The sequence below is a fragment of the Theropithecus gelada genome, chromosome X (genome assembly GCF_003255815.1).
Source record: "Theropithecus gelada isolate Dixy chromosome X, Tgel_1.0, whole genome shotgun sequence".
Taxonomy (NCBI): domain Eukaryota; kingdom Metazoa; phylum Chordata; class Mammalia; order Primates; family Cercopithecidae; genus Theropithecus; species Theropithecus gelada.
The window spans coordinates 117,374,860-117,399,503 of record NC_037689.1 but is presented as its reverse complement, the minus strand read 5'-3'; the positions used below and the strand labels follow the sequence as shown (position 1 = coordinate 117,399,503).

Here is a 24,644-nt window from a genome sequence, read left to right as displayed (position 1 = left end):
AGCTAAAAGTATTTTATTTTCAGCTCATGAGTGTTGTTACTGCTTCAAATTGTGTTTAGTCACCTGAGCCATAAATCAGTTATAGTAGGGCTATTGTATTTTAAATATATTTTTTATTCTCCAAGGAGACTTACCTAGTTTGCCACCTCCTTGCCTGTTGCTCTGATATGGTTTTCCCTCCTTTTTTATTTATTGCACAAATTTCTTACAGTTAAAAAAAAAAGAAAAATTTCTGTACCGTATCAATTGTCTTTCATATTTTGTGTTCCTCCTTTCCAGTGCTTTTCTATGTAAATAAGTATTCTGATGTACTTGTAAGTAATCACTCAGAGCATAATGTAATTTTGTCTTTGGTGTCTTAAAATTTTGCAGCCAGGCAAGAGAGGTTCACAGGGAAGGTAGGAACAAGTGATTATTCAGTGTGAGGATGGGAAGAAGATCAAAGATAAGTAAGGGCAATGACTGAATCCTTCCCGTGTCATTGCCCCTAGTCCCCAAGCCACCCTCCTGCCATCATGAGTATAGTGGTGTATTGTGGAAGGCAGCATGCCCGATTTTCCAGTTTCAAAATAAATTATTTAGCAGTGAGGCTTAACTCCCAGTAAATGAAGGAGTCTGTGAGTAGGGGAACCCTTCAGACTGGTTATATTATGAGCTGTAGAACTGTTGCCATTTTGTTGTTCCCCAGTTGTGTCCATAAAGAGATGTGTCTGAGCTCGAGACTTAGGCTCAGATGGGGAACAAACAGCCAAGGACCAACCTTAGTTTGGTCCAATAGGTGAATTTTAGCAACTCTCTAAACTCAGCTCTATACCTGTAAGACTCAGAAGTGATGCATATAGTGATGGAAAAAAATATTTTAGAAAATAGAAAACAACTTACTGGTTATTCTGCTAATGTGATAGAGGTTGCAGAATGGAAAATGAATGAATGCAAAAAAATACAGCTGGATTGTGTGCCACAAGTTTATTACTTAATAAATATTCTGTGGTTTGATGTGCTGTATTGTATTTTTAATATATCCTGATGAGAAAAACAATCCTAAGACATCCTGTAAGAATCAGACACGATTGAATAAGAAGGAGAATGACTCCATGAAACTGTATTTGGCATCAGTAAGATTCTTCTGCCAGTTTTCTCGAAAGCGAACCATTCCTGGTCTACAGAGGATGAAAAACAAACACTTTTAAAGTATTTTTAAATCAAAAGCTTTTAAAATCAAACAAAGGGGATTTCCTGTTTACTCTTTTATATTCTTAGTAAGCAAGAAGCCTCTTTTATTGGTGGGGGAGGGGAGGTAGCTAGGGTTCTCTATATCCTTTACTGTTTCTTAAGCCCAGTCAATGAAAGGATTAATGAGCTTATATGTAAAGATACTTTAAGAGAGCTGCTATAAAAGGAATTATTATACATAAGTTAATTTTATGTGATATTGAAATTTTCCATAGAAACAATAGACATGACCCACTTTGTCCCCACCCCACTGCAGCAACTAATCCTCAAGCTTATAATGAATGAAAAACCAGACACTAAGAAAAATAATTTTCCAGAACAATTTCAGCCCATTCTAATGGGGTTGGTGGTCCAAAGAAGAAAAGTGACCATTACATGAACTATCTGTTGTTGTGCAACTGATGGATTCCTGGAGTGTAATGACCTTTCTCCCATCCTTTTAAAACAAACCTCCAAATGTTCATTACCTGTGAACTAATGCTTGGTGGTCACCTACATAAGAAACACCAATGGGTGCATCCTAAAAAAGAGAAGGACAACTGTTAGCCCAGCAGTCATACCAACTCTTTTTGCTTTTTTCGAGACGGAGTCTTGCTCTGTCTCCAAGGCGTAAGTGCAATGGCATGATCTCAGCTCATTGCAACCTCCGCCTCCTAGGTTCAAGTGATTCTCCTGCCTCAGCCTCCCGAGTAGCTGGGTTCGTAGACGCCCACCACCATGCCCAGTTAATTTTTTTATTTTTAGTAAAGCCAGAGTTTTACCTTGTTACCCAGGGTGGTCTCGAATTCCTGACCTCAGGTGATGCGCCTGCCTCAGCCTCCCAAACTGCTGGGATTACAGGCATAAGCCACCGCGCCCAGCCCAATCATACCAACTCTTAATTCCTTACTTCCCTACACTTGCCCATATGCATACTCTTGAATTTCTAGAATTCATCTTGCTTATGAATTGGGATTCTATAGGTGATAGTTTTTTGTCACTTTAAACCTCTGTTCCCCAAAATATCTTTTTGACAACAAATACCTTAAGAATCTTTACAAAATTGGAAATAAGTTGGGACAGGCTTGTGCTCCTCATTAATAGGAGTGTAAGTCATTAACCTTCTTTACATGCTCCACTTTACTCAACTGACAATCTCTACCTCTTAGGAATGGCGTGAGAATGAATTAATATAGATGAAAAGGTTTGAAACATTTTTAAAGCAGCATAATCATGTAGGTTGTACTATTATCTCAGTAGTCCCTCCCATCCTTGCCTCCAAAATTATACTTGGAATTTTGAGCAACAGCCATTCTCCCAAGACCTCTCTCTGTGTGGTCTCCGGTGTAGTCTTGTTCCCCTCCACCAATCTCACTTCCTGACCTCTGACCTGGCCAGTTAGCAAGACAGCTGGTAGAGGGATATATGACCAGAAGTAAGATCTCCACATACTGCACCTCTTTAGGTTACCGCAGGTTCCAAACGCTCTGAATAGGCGTTTGTACTAGGATAGGATGCATATAGGACATAGATGGCTTACTGACTGTGGTCATATACAAAGCCTTAACATCAGGCCAAGGTGCAAATAACTTTTGGGAAAGGATGGGAAGGCAAAGAGGAAATAAAATGTTTATGTCTGTTGTGTTTCAGGCATGCTTGGTACCAGCCCTGCTCCTCTGATGACCATTCCCCTAGATTCATGGATGTTATTTTGGCTCTTTTCACACCAGCTATCAAGTTAACATATTTCTTATTCATGGTCTACCTAGTGGATACCAGCAATCATTCCCTCAAGTATTTATTGAGTGCCTACTATTTGCCAGGCCTTGTTTTACAGGAAGACAAAAATCCCAGCCTTCATGGAGCTTACATTCTGGTGGAGGGAATAGACAATAATCAAACAATTATAGGGCTGGGTGTGGTGGCTCATGCCTATAATCCCAGCACTTTGGGAGGCCGAGGCAGGCAAATCACCTGAGGTCAGGAGTTCGAGACCAGCCTGGCCAACATGGCGATACCCCATCTCTACTAAAAATACACAAATTAGCTGGTTTTGGTGGCATATGCCTGTAGTCCCAGCTACCCAGGAGGCTGAGGCAGGAGAATCACTCGAACGCAGGAAGCAGAAGTTGCAGTGAGCCAAGATCACGCCACTACACTCCAGCCTAGGAGACAGAACGAGACTCCATCTAAAAACAAAAAAGCAAAAAACAATTATATAGAATATGAAAAGGTGGTAAGTGCTATGGAGAAAAAGCATAGGAAAATGAGTGAAAGAGGAGGTGAGGGAGCAGGCAATTCACATGCCTGGGGAGAGTGTTCTCATCAAAAGAAACATCAAGTGCAAAGGCCCTGAGGCAGGACTATACCTGACTTATTTGAGGAGAAGCAAGATCAGAATGGCCAGAGCACAGTGAGAGGGAAGGAGTAGTGGGAAAGCATAAGTAACAAGGGACCAGATCACACAAGGCCTTGTAGGCCCTTACTACTGAAAGCTGGTCTCTAGGCCTGCAGCCTCAGCATGGCCTGCCAGCTTGTTAGTTCTGCGCTCCAGCCTAGGAGACAGAACGAGACTCCATCTAAAAACAAAAACAAAAGCAAAAAACAATCTCAAGCCCTACCCCAGACCTGCTGAATCAGAATCTTCATTTTAACAAGATCCCTAAGTAATTTGTACAAACTTTGAATTAATTTCCTTCTTTCTTTTTTTTTTTTTTTTTTTTTTTGAGACAGAGTCTCACTCTGTCACCCACGTTGGAGTGCAATGGCACCAGCTCAGTCACTGCAACCTCCACCTCCTGGGTTCAAGCCATTCTCCTGCCTCAACCTCCCAAGTAGCTGGGACTACAGGCATGAGCCACCAGGCCCGGCTATATTTTTGTGTTTTTCTTTTCTTCTTTTTTTGAAATGGTGTTTCACTCTTGGTGCACAGGCTGGAGGGCAATGGTGCGATCTCGGCTCACCACAACCTCCGCCTCCTGGGTTCAAGCGATTCTCCTGCCTTAGCCTCCCAAGTTGCTGGGATTACAGGCATGAGCCACCATGCCTGGCTAAGTTTGTACTTTTAGTAGTGATGGGGTTTCTCCGTGTTGGTCAGGCTGGTCTGGAACTCCCGACCTCAGGTGATCCACCCGCCTCAGCCTCCCAAAGTGCTGGGATTACAGGTGTGAGCCACTGCGCCCGGCCTAATTTTTGTATTTTTAGTAGAGACGAGGTTTCACCATGTTGGCCAGGCTGGTCTTGAACTCCTGACCTCAAGTTGATCTGTCCACCTTGGCCTCCCAGAGTGCTGGGATTACACACATGAGCTACCATGCCCTGCCAGCACTTTAAATTTTGAGAAGCACTTTTGGAAAGTTGTTTTTTTTTTTTTTTTTTTTCCCCCTTGGAGACGGAGTCTCGCTCTCTCGCCCAGGCTGGAGTGCAGTGGTGCAATCTCAGCTCACTGCGACCTCCGCCTTTTGGGTTCAAGCAATTCTGCTGCCTCAGCCTCCTGAGTAGCTGGGATTACAGGCATGCACCACCATGCCTGGCTAATTTTTGTTTGTTTTTTTTTTTTTTTTTTGAGACGGAGTCTCGCTCTGCCGCCCAGGCTGGAGTGCAGTGGCCGGATCTCAGCTCACTGCAAGCTCCGCCTCCCGGCTTCACACCATTCTCCTGCCTCAGCCTCCCGAGTAGCTGGGACCACAGGCGCCCGCCACCTCGCCCGGCTAGTTTTTTGTATTTTTTAGTAGAGACGGGGTTTCACCATGTCAGCCAGGATGGTCTCGATCTCCTGACCTCGTGATCTGCCCGTCTCGGCCTCCCAAAGTGCTGGGATTACAGGCTTGAGCCACCGCGCCCGGTCTAATTTTTGTATTTTTAGTAGAGATGGGGTTTCCCCATGTTGGTCAGGCTGGTCTTGAACTCCTGACCTCGTGATCCGCCCGCGTCAGCCTCCCCAAGTGCTGGGATTACAAGCATGAGCCACCGCGCCTGCCCTTGGAAAGTTTTAAACAGAGGAATGGGCCAGGTGTGGTGGCTCACACCTGTAATCTCAACACTTTGGGAGGCTGAGCTGGGTGGATCACTTGAGCTCAGGAGTTCAAGACCAGCCTGTGCAACACAGCAAGACCTTGTCTCTACGAAAACTAAAAAAAAAAAAGCCAGGCATAGTGGTGCATGCCTGTAGTCCCAGCTACTTCAGGGGCTGAGGCAGGAGGATCGCTTGAGCCCAGGAAGTAGAAGCTGCAGTGAACCCTGATCATGCCACTGCCCACCAGCCAGGGTGAGAAAGTGAGACCCTGTCTCAATAAATAGATAGATAGATAGATAGATAGATAGATAGATAGATAGATAGATAGATAGACAGACAGACAGACAGACAGACAGACAGATGTAGATAAAACAGAGGAATGACAGAAATTTGTTTTACAGCCAGGTGTGGTGTCTCATGCCTGTAATCCCAGCACAAAGTTTGCTGGGCATGGTGGTGTGCAACTATAGTCCCAGCTACAAGGAAGGCTGATGTGGGAGGATCACTTGAGCCTGGGATGTCAAGGCTTCAGTGAGCTCTGATTGTACCACTCTACAACCTGGATGACAGAGCGACTCTGTCTTAAAAAAAAAAAAAAAAAAAAGAGAGAGAGAGAGAGAGAGGTTTGAGAAGCACTTTTGGAAAATTTTAAACACAAAAGTGGCAAATTTGTTTTACAGCTGGGCCGGTGGTTCACACCTGTAAGTCTAGCACTTTGAGAGGCTGAGGCAGGATAGCCTGAGGCCAGGAATTCAAGACCAGCCTGGGTAACAAAGCAAGATACCATCTCTTAAAAAAAAAAAAAAAAGAAAAAAGAAAAAAATTTGCTTTACAAGACTCACTCAGGCTGGCTGCAACATTGAAAACAGACATGATGAGGGCAAGGGTGAAAGCAGAGAGACTGATTAGGAGGCTACTGACATAATCTTGGTGAGAGAGGATGGTGTCTTGGACCAGAATGATAGGAGTGGAGTAGTAAGAAATAGTTAGGGAGCCAGGCGCGGTGGCTCACGCCTGTAATCCCAGCACTTTGGGAGGCCGAGGTGGGTGGATCACTTGAGATCAGGAGTTCGAGACCAGCCTGGCCAACATGGTGAAAACCCATCTCTACTAAAAATACAAAAATTAGCCAGGCATTGTGGTGCACGACTGTCATCCCAGCTACTTGGGAGGTTGAGACAGGAGAATCACTTGAACCCAGGAGGTGGAGGTTGCAGTGAGCCAAGATTGCACCACTGCACTCCAGCCTGGGCAATAAGAGTGAAACTCTATCTCAAAAAAAAAAAAAAAAAATTGTTGGATTCTGGATATATTTTTGAAAGTAGAGCCAATAGGATTTCCTAATAGATTAGATGAGGGATATGAGAGAAGAGTCAAGGATGACATCAAGGATTTTGGCCATTAACTAAGATGAAGACTGCAACTAGATAGGCTTGGAAGGGAAAATCAGAAGTTCAGTTTTACATGCAATACATTAGATGTTTATTAAACATTCACGTGGGACGGGTCTGTGCTAGAGATACAAATTTGGGGATCATAAGCTCTAGGTGGCATTTAAAGCTATGAGACTGGATGAGATAACCACAGAACAGAGTATAGAGAAGAGGTCCAAGGTCTGAGTTTCAGGACATTCCAACATGAAGAGGTTGGTATGAGGCAGGGAAACTACCAGTAGAGGCAGACTGTGAAGGAATGGTCAGTGAGGCAGGAGGAAAATCAGGAAAGTATGTTGTTCTAGAAGCCAAATGGAAAGTTTCATGGAGCGGGGAGTGATCAGCTATGGCAAGTGCTGTGCATAGGCCAGTGAGATAAGGACAGAAGTATGACTATTAAATTTTGCAAAAATGGGGTTATTGATGACCTTGACAAGAGAAGTTTCCATTCTCACTGAAGCCTCACTGAAGGGAGAAAAAGAAGAACTTACCGGCGGTTTGGTTTTGGAGACCTTCATGGTGAAGTAGGTACCAGCAGAGATTTGTGCCACAGGTAGCCCAGCAGATGAGAGACTCCAGTGTACATAGTAGATGTATAGGAAGCTGTGAATTAAGTCTTTCCTCTCTATAAACTCTACGCCGTGTGCCCAGCATTTTTTAGAAACACACTTCTGTTTCATAGAAAAAAGAAAAAGCACACAGAAAAAGAAAAGCCTTCTGTTCAAGTCCTGTAGATAAATGCAGCATGGCTGGGTGCAGTGGCTCATGCCTGTAATCCCAGCACTTTGGGAGGCCGAGGCAGGAGGATTACTTGAGGCCAGGAGTTCCAGACCAGCCCGGGCAATGTAGCAAGACCCTATCTCTACAAAACAAATTTAAAAATTAGCCAGGCATGGTGGTACGCACCCTTAATCCCAGCTACTGGGGAGGCTGAGGCAATAGGATTACCCGAGTCCAGGAGTTTGAGGCTGCAGTGAGCTGTGATTGCACCACTACACTCCAGTCTGGGTGACAGAGCAAGACCCTATCCCTAAAAAAACAAATAAATAAAAATAAAGGATAAGTGTGGCATATAACAATTGGGGTTACAGCTCTGTTCTGGAGTCTGCTCCTTTTTTTTTTTTTTTTTTTTTTTAGGAGATGGAGTCTCTGTTGCCCAGGCTACAGGGCAGTGGCATGATCTCGGCTCATTGCAACCTCTGCCTCCTGGGTTCAAGCGATTCTCCTGCCTCAGCCTCCCGAGTAACTGGGATGACAGGCATGCGCCACCATGCCCAGCTAATTTTTGTATTTTTGATAGAGATGGGGTTTCGCCATGTTGCCCAGGCTGGTCTCAAACTCCTGAGTTCAAGTCTTCCACCTGCCTTGGCCTCCCAAAATGCTGGGATTACAGGCATGAGCCACCACGCCAGCAAGGACACACACTTCGATGTCTAAGTGTACATACACACAGATGTTGCTTCAGACCCCCTTACAGGAGGCAGTTTCAATTAATTGGAAAATAATTAGAAAGTGATTAGAATACTTGTTCTGCTCACCCCAGGAGACCTAAATGTGTGACTGGAAAGTAACGAGGCTGACTTTAGCCATTTGTGAAAATCCAACTCACTTAATTGTAGCCATAGGTGGTATATAAAATAAGTTCAGGGAGGCAATAGAATAATCCACATCCTACAGAAAGGAGGGATTCCTTGTTTGCACCCTTAGAGAAGCTTCCCCCTTTTCTTTTTAAAATTTTATTTTATGTATTTATTTATTTTAGAGACCAGGTCTTGCTATGTTGTGCAGGCTGGCCTTGAACTCCTGGGCTCGAGCAATCCGCCTGCCTCAGCCTACCAGAGTGCTGGGATTACAGACATGAGCCACCACTGCCGGGCGCTTCCCCATTTCAAGGCACAAATCTTCGCAGTGATGAGAGTTGAGAAACAAAGTGTTCCTTGGGATGTCTCCTTTGGGCCTATTCTTGGAGTTGAGATGGGAATACAGTCCCACCGCTGCGGATTCTAATACATAGGGCCAACCTTTTCGATCCACAGTTGGTTAAATCCATGGATGGGGGACCGACTAAGGGACTTGAGCACACGTGGATTTTGATATGCATGGGGGGATCCAAAAACGTATTCCCCTGCAGATATGGAGAGCCAACTGTACACAACTAAAGTTAACTACATTATTGAATGTAGCATTTAGGCTGGGCACGGTGACTCATGCCTGTAATGCCAGCACTTTGGGAGGCCGAGGTGAGCGGATCACTTGAGGTCAGGAGGTTGCGGTGAGCCAAGATCATGCCATTGCACTCCAGCCTGGGCAACAAGAGTGAAATTCCGTCTCAAAAAAAAAAAAAAAAAAAAAAGTAGCATTCATTCAGTTCTTCATTCCTTCCTTCCTTAATTAATTCATCCATTTTTTATTAACCTTCAATCATATCTATACTACCTGAAATGTGTCTCAAATCTATCCATTCTTCTCCAGTCCCACTGCCACTGCTCTACTTCAGCTCTCAGTGTTTCTCACCTGGACTTAGGCAATAACCTATCTAGACTCTGTTGTCCTCAACCTCACTTCTCCAATCCCCCACCCACAATGAAGCCAGAGTTACTTTCCTTAAGCACAGCTTCAGTCATATCTGCTCGGCTCAAAAACCTCCCTGGGCTGGGCGCAAGCTTGGTGGCTCATGCCTGTAATCCCAGCACTTTGGGAGGCTGAGGCAGGCAGATCACCTAAGGTTAGGAGTTCGAGACCAGCCTGGCCAACACGGTGAAACCCTGTCTCTACTGACAATGCAAAAATGAGCCAGGCGTGGTGGTGGGGGCCTGTAGTCCCAGCTACTTCTCTACATTCTCAGAGGCTGAGGCATGAGAATCCCTTGAACCCAGGAGGCAGAGGTTGCAGCGAGCTGAGATCACACTATTGCACTTTGGCCTGGGCGACAAGAGCAAAACTCCAACTCAGAAAAAAAAAAAAAAAAAAAAAAAAGCAACCTCCCGCAGCTCCCCATTGCCTGCCAAACAAAATGAAAATGTTTCACTGTGTCATTTAAGACCTCCCACAATGGCCAGGCATAGTGTAATCCCAGCACTTTGGGAGGCTGAGGCAGGAAGATCGCTTGAGCCCAGGAATTTGAGACTGCAGTGAGCTATGATTGTGCCACTGCACTCCAGGCTGGGCAACTCCTTGTCTCAAAAAAAAAAAAAAAAGTTTCATGTCATACTTTTCTCAACAAAATGCTCATATTCCCATCAAACTATAACTAGCACTATTCCCCATGTTTACACCATGCTTTTGATCCGGCTGTTGTAATTTCTTGAGAAGCTTCTCTCTATCACCTACTTGATAAATTCTGTTTTCAAAACTACCACCTCCAAGAAGTCTTTCTGATCCCTCTTCCAACCAGATGTGACTTCACACCCTTTCCCTTTGAACGCTGGTGGAACTTGTTTTCTGCCTCTCTTATGGCACTTGAGACATCCCCCCCATAGTACAGCCATAAGGAACTGTCTGCGTTGTAGTCTCCATATTAAAATTTTTCTTTTGTTTTGAGACGGAGTCTCACTCTGTCACCCAGGCTGGACTGCAATGGCACCATCTCGGCTCACTGCAACCTTCGCCTTCCAAGTTCAAGCAATTCTCCTGCCTCAGCCTCCCTGAGTAGCTGGGATTACAGGCACCCACCAGCACACCCAGCTAATTTTTGTATTTTTAGTAGAGACAGGGTTTCACCATGTTGGTCAGGCTGGTCTTGAACTCCTGACCTCAAGTGATCTGCCCACCTCGGCCTCCCAAAGTGCTGGCATTACAGGCGTGAGCCACCGTTCCCGGCCAATATTAAAACATTTCTAACAGGGCTGACTTATCTGTAAGGCATAGTAGGCTCAATACCTAGGGCCCACAAAAAAAAGTGTTCATTTCTTTTAAAATTAGAAGAAAAAGGCCGGGCACAGTGGCTCATGCCTGTAATCCCAGCACTTTGGGAGGCCGAGGAAGGCGAATCACCTGAGGTCGGGAGTTCGAGACCAGCCTGACCAACGTGGAGAAACCCAGTCTCTACTAAAAATACAAAATTAGCCCAGCATGGTGGCACATGCCTGTAATCCCAGCTACTCGGGAGGCTGAGGCAGGAGAATCGTTTGAACCCGGGAGGTGGAGATTGTGGTGAACCGAGATCGCACCATTGCACACCAGCCTGGGCAACAAGAGCAAAACTCTGTCTCAAAAAAAAGAAGCAGAAAATATGAATTTTAGGGTCATGATTATATTCATCTTTATACCAGTGCTGTCTTGAGTTTTTCCATATTTTGAGGGAGAAAGGGGCCTACAAAGGGAAGAGTGCCTAGGGCCCACAGAAGTCAAAATGCATCCCTGATTCCTGGCACAGGGCCTTGGATTTCACAGGTATTCAACAAATTCAATTCAACTGAACCCCCTTGGGCTGGCTCTCGGGGCACCAGAAGCTTCTGAATCAAAGAATAGCCTGAATTAAGATGAAGGCTTACAGAAGGAAGGAATTGGGAGAGTCTAACAAATCCCAATAATGTGGAGAGGGAGTACAGGAGGAGACATCAAAAAGATTTCAGGCCCTCCTTTAAAAAAAATGTAGGCTGGCCTTTTGCCTCAGCTTATTTCAAACTTGTACCCAATTGGCTGTTTCTGTCCAGAGAGAAGCACTGGACTCGAGATTCCTTGAGATCAGGAGCTGTGTATTCTTTCATGCATCATTATTCCTTTTTTCTGAGACAGGGTCTTACCCTGTCACCTAGACTGGAGTGCAGTGGCACGATCATGGCTCATTGCAACCTCCCCAGGTTTAAGTGATCCTCCCACCTCAGCCTCCCAAGTAACTGAGACTACATACAGGCATGCACCACCACATCTGGCTAATTTTTGTATTTTTTGTAGAGATGGGGGTCTCCCTATATTGCCCAGGCTGGTCTCGAACTCCTGGGCTCAAGTGATCCACTGGCCTCGGCCTCCCAAAGTCATTATTCCTTCCTTTTTTTTTTTTTTTTTTTTGAGACAGAGTCTGTCTGTCTTCCAGGCTGGAGTGCAATGATGTGATCTCAGCACACTGCAACCTCTGCCTCCTGGGTTCAAGCGATTCTCCTTCCTCAGCCTCCCGAGTAGCTGGGATTACAGTTGCTCACCACCACGCCCAGCTAATTTTTGTATTTTTACTAGAGATTCAGGCTGGTCTCGAACTCCTGACCTCAGGTAATCCGCATGCCTCGGCCTCCCAAAGTGCTGGGATTATAGGCATGAGCCACCATGCCTAGCCCTTCATTATTCCTTTTAATGAAGGGGCCCAACAGTCAACCTCTTATGGCTCATTGGAGCACGCCCCCTTTTTTTTTTTTTTTTTCTAGATGAAGTCTCGCTCTGTCATCCAGGCTGGAGTACAGTGGCGTGATCTCAGCTCACTGCAACCTCCACCTCCTGGGTTCAAGTGATTCTTCTGCCTCAGCCTCTTGAGTAGCTGGGATTACAGGTGCGTACCACCACATTTGGCTAATTTTTGTATTTTTAGTAGAGGTGGGGTTTCACCATGTTGGCCAGGCTGGTCATGAACTCCAGACCACAGGTGATCCACCTGCCTCAGCCTTCCAAAGTGCTGGGATTACAGGCATGAGCCACTGCACCCAGCCAGAGCATGCCTTTTTTTTTTTTTTCAGCTGTTCTATATTACTCAATATACTTTTCTAGCCCTAATGTTTAATCTGTCACACAATCACAGACTTTATAACATTGAATTGGTCCCTAGAGATAATCTAATGCAGCCCTTCACTTTGCGGATGAGGATACCAGGGCCTAGAAGTGGGTAGGGACAGTCTAACACAATAAACTGGGACTGGTACCCAGGACTCCTGAGCAGCCTGCTCAGTGCTTTCTCCACCCCACCAGAAGCCTCAGTTCTAAGAGTCTGTTCTTCTCAGCTTGGCTCTTAGTGGATTTTCCCCCCCTTTTGTGAATGAAGGCAGTCTTACATATGACATTAAATTTAACTATTTTCATCAGGCGAATCTCCTCCCATTTTTATCCGTGTGCAGGCAGCAGACTTTTATGTAGCAGCAGTGAGTGTGTTTTGTGATTTTTACATAATACTGCTTCATATACTCACTTCTAGGAAACAGTATCTCACTGTACTACTCGATCATGGATGGCTTAGCCAGCTACATACTACTGGACACTCAAAATCAACAGACACATGGAAGTATATGCACAAGGCAAAAAACAATGAAAAAAAAAAGTCTGCACAAAACTGTTATCCATGGTCAGTGACCTTTGGGGTAATAGAAATGGGTATTATGGGTAATTTCATTTTCTAATTTGTATCTTTTTGCTCACTGGGCATTTTTTTTCACTGGGCATTTTTTATAGTGTTTTTTTTATTATAAAAGTAATTTTAATTGTGTGAGGTGATGGGCATTCTCTGATTTTTCTTTTATAAGGAACCCATTTGTATATTCCTGTTGCCAGACTGTGTTCCTGAAGAGAATGAACCAACTTGGCCATTGGCAATGTGTAAGTGTTCCCTCCCGACAACTATACCATCCTTCTTCTTTTTTTTTTTTTTTCCCCGATGGAGTCTTACTCTGTTACCCAGGCTGGAGTGCAGAGGCGCGATCTCAGCTCACTGCAACATCCGCCTCCCAGGTTCAAGTGATTCTCCTGCCTCAGCCTCCCAAGCATCTGGGATTACAGGTGCATACCACCACACCCAGTTAATTTTTTTGTATTTTTGTAGAGACAGGGTTTCACCATGTTGACCAGGCTGGTCTCAAACTCCAGACCTCAAGTGATCCGCCTGCCTTGGCCTCCCAAAGTGCTGGGATTACATGCGTGAGCTACCGCGCCCAGCCTGTACCAGCCTTCTGATACCAGGTTTAATTATTCATATTCACATTGTAGTATCTTAAAATCATTTGAATTTGTATTTTTAAATAATAATAAAAGTCTGCATTATTTTTGTCATCCAAAGTACTTTTCCTGGGTCAGTAGAAGCTGATGAGAAAAAACAAACAAGAAAAAAAAAGTACTTTTCCTACTATGGTGGAAAGAATATATCAGATAGAACTGGCTGGGTGCAGTGGCTCACACCGGGTGCAGTGGCCACTGCCAGTGACTGGCAGTAATCCCAGCACTTTAGGAGGCCGAGGCAGGAGGACCACTTGAGGCCAGGAGTTCAAGACCAGCCTGAGCAACAAAGTGAAACCTCATCTCTACAAAAAACTAAAAAATTTACTCAGCCATGGTGCTATGTACCCATAGTCCTAGCTACTCAGGAGGCTGAGGCAGGAGGATCACTTGATCCCAGGGGTTTGAGGCTGCAGTGAGCCAAGATTGTGCCACTGCACTCCAGCTTGGGCGACAGAGCAAGACTCTGTCTCAATAAGTAAATAAATAAATATTTTTTAAAAAGAATATATCAGGCCGGGCGCAGTGGCTCATGCTTGTAATCCCAGTACTTTGGGAGGCCGAGGTGGGCGGATCACTTGAGGTCAGGAGTTCAAGACCAGATTGGCCAACATGGTGAAACCCCATCTCTACTAAAAATGCAAAAATTAGCGAGGCATGGTGGCAGGCACCTGTAGTCCCAGCTACTCGGGAGCCTGAGGCAGGAGAATCCCTTGAACCCAGGAGGCAGAGGCTGCAGTGAGCCAAGATGGAGCCACTGCACTGCAGCCCTGGGTGACAGAGCAACGCTCTGTCTCACAAAAAAAAAAAAAAAAAAAGTACATCAGACAGACATGTGATCATAACTTCATTTTGCTGCTCAATCAGAGACAGGTTGGGCAATTTGTGCAAAGTTCTCATCTTTTAAATGGGTACACTGATATACCCACACACAGTTTTGTTGTGAGGATTAAATGAGATAATGCATGATGATGTGCACTGCAGTGCTTAACATATAGCAGTACTCAGTAAATGGCAACTCTTAATTTACCATCCCCTGATGTGTAGTGGACCCTGGGAAGTTGGCAATAAGCTTGAGAAAGCTCTCTATCAGAAATGCCTCACACTTTGGCCGGGTGCGGTGGCTCACGCCTGTAATCCCAACACTTTGGGAGGCTGAGGTAGGTGGATCACCTGAGGTCAGGAGTTCAAGACTAGCCTGGCCAACATGGTGAAGCCCTGTCTCTACTAAAAATAAAAAATAAATTAGCCTGGCATGGTGGCAGGTGCCTGTAATTCCGGCTACTCGGGAGGCTGAGGCAGGAGAATCACTTGAACCCAGGAGGTGGAGGTTGTAGTAGGCCGAGATCGCACCATTGCACTCCAGCCTGGGTGACAAGAGTGAAACTCTGTCTCAAAAAAAAAAAGGGCTGGGCGCGGTGGCTTATGCCTGTAATTCTAGCACTTTGGAAGGCTGAGGCAGGTGGATCACGAGGTCAGGAGATCGAGACCATCCTGGCTAACACGGTGAAACCCCGTCTCTACTAAAAATACAAAATATTACCCAGCGTGGTGGCACGCGCCTGTAGTCCCAGCTACCCGGGAGGCCGAGATAGGAGAATCACTTGAACCTAGGAGGCAGAGAGTGCAGTGAGCCAAGATCGCGCCACTGCACTCCAGTCTGGGTGACAGAGTGCGACTCCATCTCAAAAAAAAAAAAAAAAAAAGAAAGAAAGAAATGCCAGGCATGCTGCATTAGTGGGGCTGGGAACAGGGCGATTTTACATCATGAGCTAATATAACATATTTAGCTTTTCAGTCATTTACTTTTTAATTGTCTCTATCCTCACAACAGCCCTACAAAATAGGTAAGACAAATCCTTTGACCTGGCTCTTCATCTGTGAAGAAATATGGTAATGCGATAATAAATCCCTTCATGTATTCAACACAGAGTTATTGAGCATCTGTGTACATGACATTGCTAGGGGCTGGGAACAGAGCAGTGAACAGAAACCTGCCCTCATAGACCATATGGTCTGGTGGTGGAAGACAGGCAGTAGTACAAGTAAATAGACTCTAGTATCTTAGGCAGAAAGAAGTGCGAAGGGAAAATGAGTCAGAGAAGTGGAGAGGGTTGTGATTTTAGATGAAGTGGCCAAGAAAAGCCTCAATGAGCAGGTGATATTTTTTAACAAAGATCTGAAGGGAGGTAAAGCAGTGAGCCATGGGTATATATCTTAGGGGAGAGGGTTCCAGGCAGAAGGAACAGCAAGAGCAAGGGTCTTGACAGGGGAACATGCCTGGCAGTCGAGGAACAGCAAGGAGGCAAGTGTGGCCGAGGGAAGAAGGTGAGAGTGGGGAAGGAGTGATGGGAGCTGAACCATAAGTTGGGAGGGGAAAGGGAACTCAGATCATATTGGGCCTGATAGACCATTGTCACGACTTAATTTTGCCTTTTACTCAGAATGACCAATGGGATTTGCAAGGGAAATTTTTCCTACTTGCTATGTGTTCCATTCTAGTTTCATTCAGGAACCCTGAGTGCAGTAGGCAGGGGCCTTTGCCCAACCCCAAATGGAGATGTGCTCCACAGCAGGAAGGCTCAAGAATAACTTGCACCATTCATCTTCACTATGCTCAAGACACCCCTCCTAATGAGAACGGTGAGTGGTGTCCGCTGGAGCATAGAGGGAGTGGAGCCAGAAATCCCTGACTTTTCCTCCTTCACACCTGACCAGGCCTTCCTAAGGCCTGGGAAACTGCCCTGAGGGCTGTAGGCTTTGAGGGGCTGGCCTGGGGAACAGAGACAGCTGGAACTTTTCCCAGGGGTAGAGGAGCTCGCCTCCACCAATTTCAACTGGTCTCTGTTCCATAGAAGCACAATGAGAAGGATTTCAAGCCATTCTTTCTTTCTTTTTTTTTTTTTTTCTGAGACAGGGTCTTACTCTGTCACTCAGGCTGACTGCAGTGGCGCAACACAGCTTACTGCAGCCTCGACCTCCTGGGCTCAAGTGATCCTCCCAGCTCAGCCTCCTGAGTAGCTAGAACTATAGGTGCATACTACCACGCCTGGCTAATTTTTTTTTTTTTTTTTTGAGACGGAGTCTTGCTCTGTTGCCCAGGATGGAGAGTGCAGTGGTGTAATCTCGGCTCACTGCAACCTCTGCCTCCTGGGTTCAAACGATTCTCCTGCCTCAGCCTCCCAAATAGCTGGGATTACAGGCACCCACCACCATGCCCAGCTAATTTTTGTATTTTTAATAGAGATGGGGTTTCACCATATTGGCCAGGCTGGACTTGAACTCCTGACCTTGTGATCTGCCTGCCTCGGCCTCCCAAAGTGTCAGGCTTACAGGCATGAGTCACTACGCCCGGCCTAATTTTTTAGTTTTATAGAGATGGAGTCCCACTATGTTGCCCAGGCTGTCTCAAACTCTTAGCCTCAAGTGATTGATTCTCCCGTCTTGGTCTTCCAAAGTGCTGGGATTACAGATGTGAACCACTGCACCTGGCCTAAGCCATTCTCCTTTATTCACTCACCAGTTACGCAAAGTAATCCAGGGCCTTCTCAGCAAAGCTGCCAGGATGAGCCACACAAAGAAGTCAGAGTCAGACACAGGCAGAAAAACAAAGGAATTCATGGGATTGTACATCTTACTATGCAGGCAATATATTCCAAAGCCAAATTAAAAAGTCTTTTGATCCATCTGCATGCCCTCTGTTAACAGGAGCATTCTAAAGTTGGTGGTGGAGGCCAGGTGCAATGGCTCACACCTGTAATCCCAGCACTTTGGGAAGCCAAGGCAGGAGGATCCCTTGAGGCCAGGAGTTTGAGGCCAGCCTGGGCAACATAGCGAGACCCTGTCTCTACAAAAAATTAAAAATTAGCCAGGTGTGGTGACACACGCCTATCTACTCGGAAGGCTGAGGTGGGAAGATTGCTTGAGCCCAGGAGTTCAAAGCTGCAGTGAGCTAGGATCGAGCCCCTGCACTACAGCCTCGGTGACAGAGTGAGACCCTGTCTCTAAAAAAAAATAAATAAAATAATGGTGGTGGAGAACTCCTATTTTGGATGAGCATCTCCCTCCTTAGGCCACTAGGCCCCCATTTAATGCACTAGCATGGACAAATTACTTAAGTAGGAAGAGCAGATTTTCCCAGGGAAATGTAAGGTTAGAATGATACAGACACAGGGAAAATGATTGTGATTGTGCATTTCACCTTCAAAGGCTATCCCACCTTGATTTTGGAACTGAGATAGAGACGATGTTTACTTATTCTAGTCACCCCCTTTGATACCATCTCCTAGATTTTCCAGACTTCAAACTTTTGATCTGCTGAGAGTCTCTTTATTGTTCTTCACACTGGTGTACCATGCTGGAGTGGTCGGCCTAACTTACCGAAAAATATTCGTCAATTTGTTTACGACCCTTTTCCACAGTGAATTCACCGTGAGTCATCCACTTGATGTTTTTCAAAGGGTTTTGCTCCTCTGCAAAAAAAAAAAAAAAAAAAAAAAAAGGTGTGAATTTGTTAGTTGCCCCGTAGTATGGTGCTATATGAGACAGTTATTTAGGCATCCAAACAAACAGGATTTCTACCTTCCACAATCTTAACAGCATAATTGATGACATCCTCAACCAAAGCTAGAGCTACTTGAGTCAATTTATCCTCGTAGTCCTTATCTTGTGTATTCGGCATTGTTTGGCTTGCGGCTTTGTTATCCTTATCCATTGCTTTCTGACTTGTTGAATCTTGAGTCTCACTCATTTGCTTTTCCCTGGGGAAGAAAAGAAGTTACTCACTGCGTGCATGTGTGTGTACACACATGTGAATGCACTCATATAAGTACAGACCATCTCTTGAAGAATCACAAGAGACAGTAAGCAGTAATTGCCTCTAGGGAGGGGATTGGGGGTTTAAGGGTAGGAATCAGACCTGTGCCTGGCTGCTGAGATCTACTTTTCCTGAAAACCAAGGATTCTCACATTCTCAAAACCATAATGAGGCCCGACGCGGTGGCTCACGCCTATAACCCCAGCACTTTGGGAGCCCAAGGCGGGCGGATCACCTGAGGTTGGGAGTTCAAGACCAGTCTGACCAACATAGTGAAACCTGGTCTCTACTAAAAATACAAAATTAACCGGGCGTGGTGGCGGGTGCCTGTAATCCCAGCTACTCGGGAGGCTGAGGCAGGAGAATGGCGTGAACCCGGGAGGCGGAGCTTGCAGTGAGCTACTGCACTCCAGCCTGGGCAACAGAGTGAAACTCCGTCTCAAAAAAAAAAAAAAGAAAGTTGAAATAATGAGCATCCTCCTATTGTGTCTGACTTTAATGGCCTTGCTTTCTGGTGTTCCACCATTAGTATGATGCTGGTTTATGGTTTGAGATGTATCACATCAAGAAAACATTCGTCTGTTCCTGTTCTAGTAAGATTTTTATCATAAATGATAGCTATAATCTTCCAGATGCCTTTAACGTGTATTGACAATGTGAAATTTTGTGTTCCTAGGGCTGTAAACATGGGTCCATCACAGAGCTAGAAGTCTTTGCTCATTTTCAATTTTTTTACATCTTTTCCCTTGAGTCTTAAATCCTTTCTTTTCTTGCTACTGTTTAAGTCTTTTTCCTTATTAAAAAATTGCTTATTTCCAGCACAGCTTTAAATTCCTTACAGGTGGCCGGGTACAGTGGCTCAAGCCCGTAATCCCAACACTTTGGGAGGCCAAAGTGGGAGGATTGTTTAAGTGCAGGAGATTGAGATCAGCCTGGACAACATAGCAAGGCCCCATCTCTAAAAAAGTTTAAAAAATTAGCCAGGCATGGTGATGTGTGCCTGTAGTCCCAGCTTTCTACTCACAAGGCTGATGTGGGAGAATCACTTGAGCCTGGGAGGTTGAGGCTGCAGGGAGCTGTGATCTCACCACTGAACTCCAGTCTGGGTGACAGAGCGAGACCCTGTCTCAGAAAAAATTAAAAATATGGCCAGGCACGGTGGCACATGCCTGTAATCCCAGCAATTTGGGAGGCCAAAGCGGGTAGATTACCTGACATGAGGAGTTTGAGACCAGCCTGGCAAGCATGGCGAAACCCCATCTCTACTAAAAATACAAAAATTGGCCTGGGCCAGGTGTAGTGGCTCATGCCTGTAATCCCAGCACTTTGGGAGGCCGAGGCAGGCGGATCACCTGAGGTCAGGAGTTCAAGACCCACCTGGCCAACATGGTGAAACCCCATCTCTACTAAAAATACAAAAATGAGCCAGGCATAGTGGTGGACACCTGTAATCCCAGCTACTCAGGAGGCTGAGGCAGGAGAATCACTTGAACCCAGGAGGCAGAGGTTGTAGTGAGCCGAGATTGTGCCACTGCACTCCAGCCTGGGTGACAGAGCGAGACTCTGTCTCAAAAAATAAAAAATAAGTATGTTGCAAGCAATCCTTCCATTGGGTGGAAGGGCTACATGAAAGTGGATATCTCTCTCCAAAGGGAGCTATTTTTCTATAAATAACAGCTCCCAATTTGGGGGTGTTTAATGTGCTATGTTTCATTTAACTGTCATCACAGCCCTATGAAAGAGTGCGCTGGGCACCTTCCATTTGCCCTTCCAAATCCACTGTCCTTGCATCTCCCCCTGTTTCCTGCCCTGGAAAACTAACCTGACTGCACCCATAAATGGTGCCCTCTGGCTTCTAGGGGGTTCCACACAATAAGGAGATCAGGAAGTCAAAATATATGTTCCTGGTGGTTTTCCCCCTGCAAGTTGGCTGATGGCTGGCTGCATGAAGTCCCCAGTGTCTTTCAGGGCAGCGCTCTCCCAGTTTCTAAGTGTGGTAAGGGTAAGCATTCTCTCCCCTCAACCTTTTAGGCCCACTGTTCCTAGCCCCAGCGAGCTGCACCTTCCTCTGTTGCCCTGCACTCTGGCCACACTTTTGTAAATATTCCCTTACTTAACCCTTCTGCAGCTGTCTTCATTTTAATACACCAACAGTTTCCTACAGGAACCCTGAGTCACAGATAGAGGGCCTATTGCTGCCATGTAAAAATGAGGAAACTGAGCTGTACACCCACACTGTCTGGCTCCACAGCCCATGCTCTCAACTGTGCTGCTCTTCTCCCTCCAAGATTCAGAAAGAGTAGTAGGGCCCTATTTGCATATTTTCTTTTTCTTTCTTTCTTTTTTTTTTTTTTTTTGAGACAGAGTCTTGCTCTGTCGCCCAGGCTGGAGGGCAGTGGCAACCTCTTCCTCCTGGGTTCAAGCGATTCTGCTGCCTCAGCCTCCCGAGTAGCTGGGATTACAGGCGCCCGCCACCATGCCCAGCTAATTTTTGTATTTTTAGTAGAGATGGGGTTTCATGGCCGGGCGCGGTGGCTCACGCCTGTAATCCCAGCACTTTGGGAGGCCGAGACGGGCGGATCACAAGGTCAGGAGATCGAGACCATCCTGGCTAACACGGTGAAACCCTGTCTCTACTAAAAGTACAAAAAACCAGCCGGGCGAGGTGGCGGGCGCCTGTAGTCCCAGCTACTCGGGAGGCTGAGGCAGGAGAATGGCGTAAACCCAGGAGGCAGAGCTTGTAGTGAGCCGAGTTGGCGCCACTGCACTCCAGCCTGGGCGACAGAGCAAAGACTCTGTCTCAAAAAAAAAAAAAAAAAAAAAAGAGATGGGGTTTCACCATCTTGGCCAGGCTGGTCTTGAACTCCTGACCTCCTGATCCACCCGCCTGAGTCTCCCAAAGTGCTGGGATTACAGGCGTGAGCCACCACGCCCGACCTTATTCTCACATTTTCATCTAGAGTCCAGTGACCCACTCTCTCTCTCTCTGGCAGCCTCTTTCACAAAAGGCAACTTTTTCTTTGTTTTTTTTTTTGAGACAGAGTTTTCACTCTTGTTGCCCAGGCCGGAGTGCAATGGCGAAATCTCGGCTCACTGCAACCTCTGCCTCCCAGGTTCAAGCAATTCTCCTGCCTCAGCCTCCCGAGTAGCTGGGATTATAGGCGTCTGCCACCATGCCCAGCTAATTTTTGTATTTTTAGTAGAGACGGGGTTTCACCATGTTGGCCAGGCTGGTCTTGAACTCCTGACTTCAGGTGATCCACCTGCCTCGGCCTCCCAAAGTGCTGGGATTACAGGTGTGAGCTACTGTGCCTGGACAAAGGGCAACTCTGTTTCCTTTATTGACATCATCACTGGTCCCAGGGGGTAGTAGATACCACAAAAGGCAACCTGGCTCCCACAGCCATCAGTTCAAGAACCATGGGGACAGCCTTTGAACATCCCTGAAATAATGTTGGCCATTGTTCATTTAAGCTTTTTTTTTTTTTTTTTTTTTCCTGTTTTTTCTCTTGAGATAGGGTCTTGCTCTGTCACCTGGGCTGGAGTGCAGTGGTGCAATCACAGCTAGCTGCAGCCTCAACTTCCTAGGCTCAAGTGATCCTCCTACCTCAGCCTCCTGAGTAGTTGGGACTAAAGGCCTATACCACCACACCTGGCTATTTTTTTTTTCTTTTGAGACAGAGTCTTACTCTGTCACCCAGACTGGAGTGCGGTGACACAATCTCGGCTCACTGCAACCTCTGCCTCCTGGGTTCAAGAGATTCTCCTGCCTCAGCCTCCTGAGTAGCTGGGATTATAGGTGGGTAAATACAAAATACACGTGTTGTAAATACAAAAATATGCCCAGCTAATTTCTGTATTTTTAGTAGAGATGGGGTTTCACCATATTGGCCAGGCTGGTCTTGAACCCCTGACCTTGGGTGATCTGCCCACCTCAGCCTCCCACCGTGTCCTGCCTACACCAGGCTATTTATTTTATAGTTCTCAGTATGTTGCCCAGATTGATATTAGCATTTTTAAGCTCAGTTTGCCTCTGCCCCAGTTCCCTGTTGCTGCAGCTGGAGGTAGACAGGATCATCTGCTGGAGGACACAGAGCATTTCCAGGCTGCCCACTCCAGAGCAGCCAGAGGCTAAAGGGTGGGCAGTGAGGAGCCTAAAGACCCTTAACACTAGAGAACTGACTCTCCCTAGCCCTTACTTAGGCCATGCCAATTTGGCCAGAGCAACCTGCTATAAACTCTGTAAAGACAACTGCACAAAGGTTTTTGGGTAAATTGGTAATTTCAGCAGACTTTGGTAAGGTAGCCATATATTAACTTGATCCTTTAGAAAATTGTCCATTTGCGCCGGCTGCAGTGGCTCACACCTGTAATCCCAGCACTTTGGGAGGCCAAGGCGGGTGGATGACCTGAGGTCGGGAGTTCAAGACCAGCCTGATCAACATGGAGAAGCTCCGTCTCTACTAAAAATACAAAAAATTAGCTGGGCGTGGTGGTGAGCACCTGTAGTCCCAGCTACTTGGGAGGCTGAGGCAGGAGAATGGCATGAACCCGGGAGGCAGAGTTTGCTGTGAGCCGAGATCTCGCCACTGCACTCCAGCCTGGGCAACAGAACGAGACTCCACCTCAAGAAAGAAAGAAAAAGAAAGAAAGAAGGAAAGAAAATTGTCCATTTGGGGCCGGGCGCGGTGGCTCACACCTGTAATCCCAGCACTTTGGGAGGCCAATGTGGGAGGATTACCTGAGGTCAGGAGTTTGAAACCAGCCTGGCCAACATGGCAAAACCCCATCTCTACTAAAAATACAAAAATTAGCTGGGCATGGTGGTGCATGCCTGTAGTCCCTGCTACTCGGGAGGCTGAGGCAGCAGAATGGCGTGAACCCAGGAGCTGGAGCTTGCAGTGAGCTGAGATCGCGCCACTGCACTCCAGCCTGGGCGACAGAGGGAGACTCTGTCTCAAAAAAAAAAAAAGGAAAGGAAAGAAAATTGGTAACTTGGACATTCAGTAACTTTGCTTTCAGCAAATTGCCTATTGATAAATTGATGAGAAGTCAAATCTGTGACCTCCAACACGAAGCACATGGGGTGTGTGCTTTATGCATGGAAGGACCTCCTTAAGACTTTCCCTGGGGAGCCCGTGCTCCAACAGGAGAGGGAAGATGGGGAGCAGTGCCCAGGAAGAAGCTCAATTTTTACCCTCACACGTCTGTGGGCACACACCATTCTTAAGCCACCCTCCCACTGGCCTCTCTTAGTTATTTTTCTTCCCTTCCCTCTCCTCCTCTCCCCTCCCCTCCCCCTCCCCTCTCCTCCCCTCTCCTCCCCTGTCCTCCCCCTCCCTCTCCCCTCTCCTCCCCTGCCCTCCCCTCCCCTTCTCAGAGGCCAAATAGGCAGGGTGGGTGGAAAGAGAAGGGGGAATGGTAATGTTTGGGATCTGGGTGATGAATAGGGAGAACCACTGCAAGTCCTTTCTGTGGACTCCCCCATCCCGGAGAAACCCTAGTACCGGAGTGAGCAGATCTTCTTTGCTTGGAACAGGAGCAGTGGTAGGTAGCTGGGGATGTCTCAGGATTCTCTCAGTAGCTTCTCTCAGATTGCCAGATGGAATGTTTGCAAGTGCTGCCAAGGAAACAACAATTTCAACCAATGGGAAGCATAGCCTACATGTTTCTGACTGCTTATGTTAATAACGGAGGGTAAGATGGGAGGGGGTGAGGGAAGGAGGGGAGAGCCAATCACAGCAACTGTCTGACCGCAATAATAGGACCAAACTGTGGTAGCTATACCTAGCTTCTCTTCAGCTGAAGATGAGCTTGCAGGGCCATGCCAGGAAGAACAGTGATGATAAGCCTCACAGCTGGTATGTATTGGGCATCCCTATGATATGCCAGTCACTGTGTTAAGCCTTCAGTGTCTGAAGTCATTTACTCCTCACAATAGCATTATGAGGTAAGTATTAGTATTTGCATATTACAGTTGAACAGACTGAGGCACAGCAAGTACTGTCCCAAACTCAAACCCAAAGCTGTCTGACTTCATTGGCTGAGCTTTTACTTTTTCATTTCCAAATTCTGAGGTTAGGACTTCCCATGTGTACTTCATTGCTTTGCAAACCAAAAAGTTGTCTGAAACAGGTCTCAATTTACCAGTTTATTTTGCCAAGGTTAAGGATGTGTCTGGGAGACAGGTCTGTGCCTTTCTCCAAAGATGACTTTGAGGGCTTCAGTATTTATTTATTTATGTATTTGTTTGTTTATT

At 46.2% G+C, this 24,644-nt stretch overlaps 1 protein-coding gene across 2 annotated transcripts; it reads right to left on the bottom strand.

The window, feature by feature from the left end:
• Positions 1–947: 947 nt before the first annotated feature.
• Positions 948–24,323, bottom strand: AKAP14 (A-kinase anchoring protein 14). Of its 2 annotated transcripts, XM_025372752.1 has the most exons (7): positions 24,173–24,323; positions 23,893–24,005; positions 18,151–18,329; positions 17,950–18,041; positions 7,152–7,331; positions 1,701–1,753; positions 948–1,160 (listed from the first exon to the last, which is right to left on the bottom strand). In XM_025372752.1, exons 3-7 carry the CDS (start codon positions 18,317–18,319, stop codon positions 1,061–1,063), a joined length of 594 nt encoding a protein of 197 aa, XP_025228537.1. In that variant the 5' UTR covers positions 18,320–18,329; positions 23,893–24,005; positions 24,173–24,323; the 3' UTR covers positions 948–1,060. The 2 variants fall into 2 exon arrangements, with proteins under 2 accessions (XP_025228537.1, XP_025228538.1); XM_025372753.1 differs by lacking the exon at positions 7,152–7,331 and having other exon boundaries at positions 24,173–24,262.
• Between the last annotated feature and the right edge of the window lie 321 nt (positions 24,324–24,644).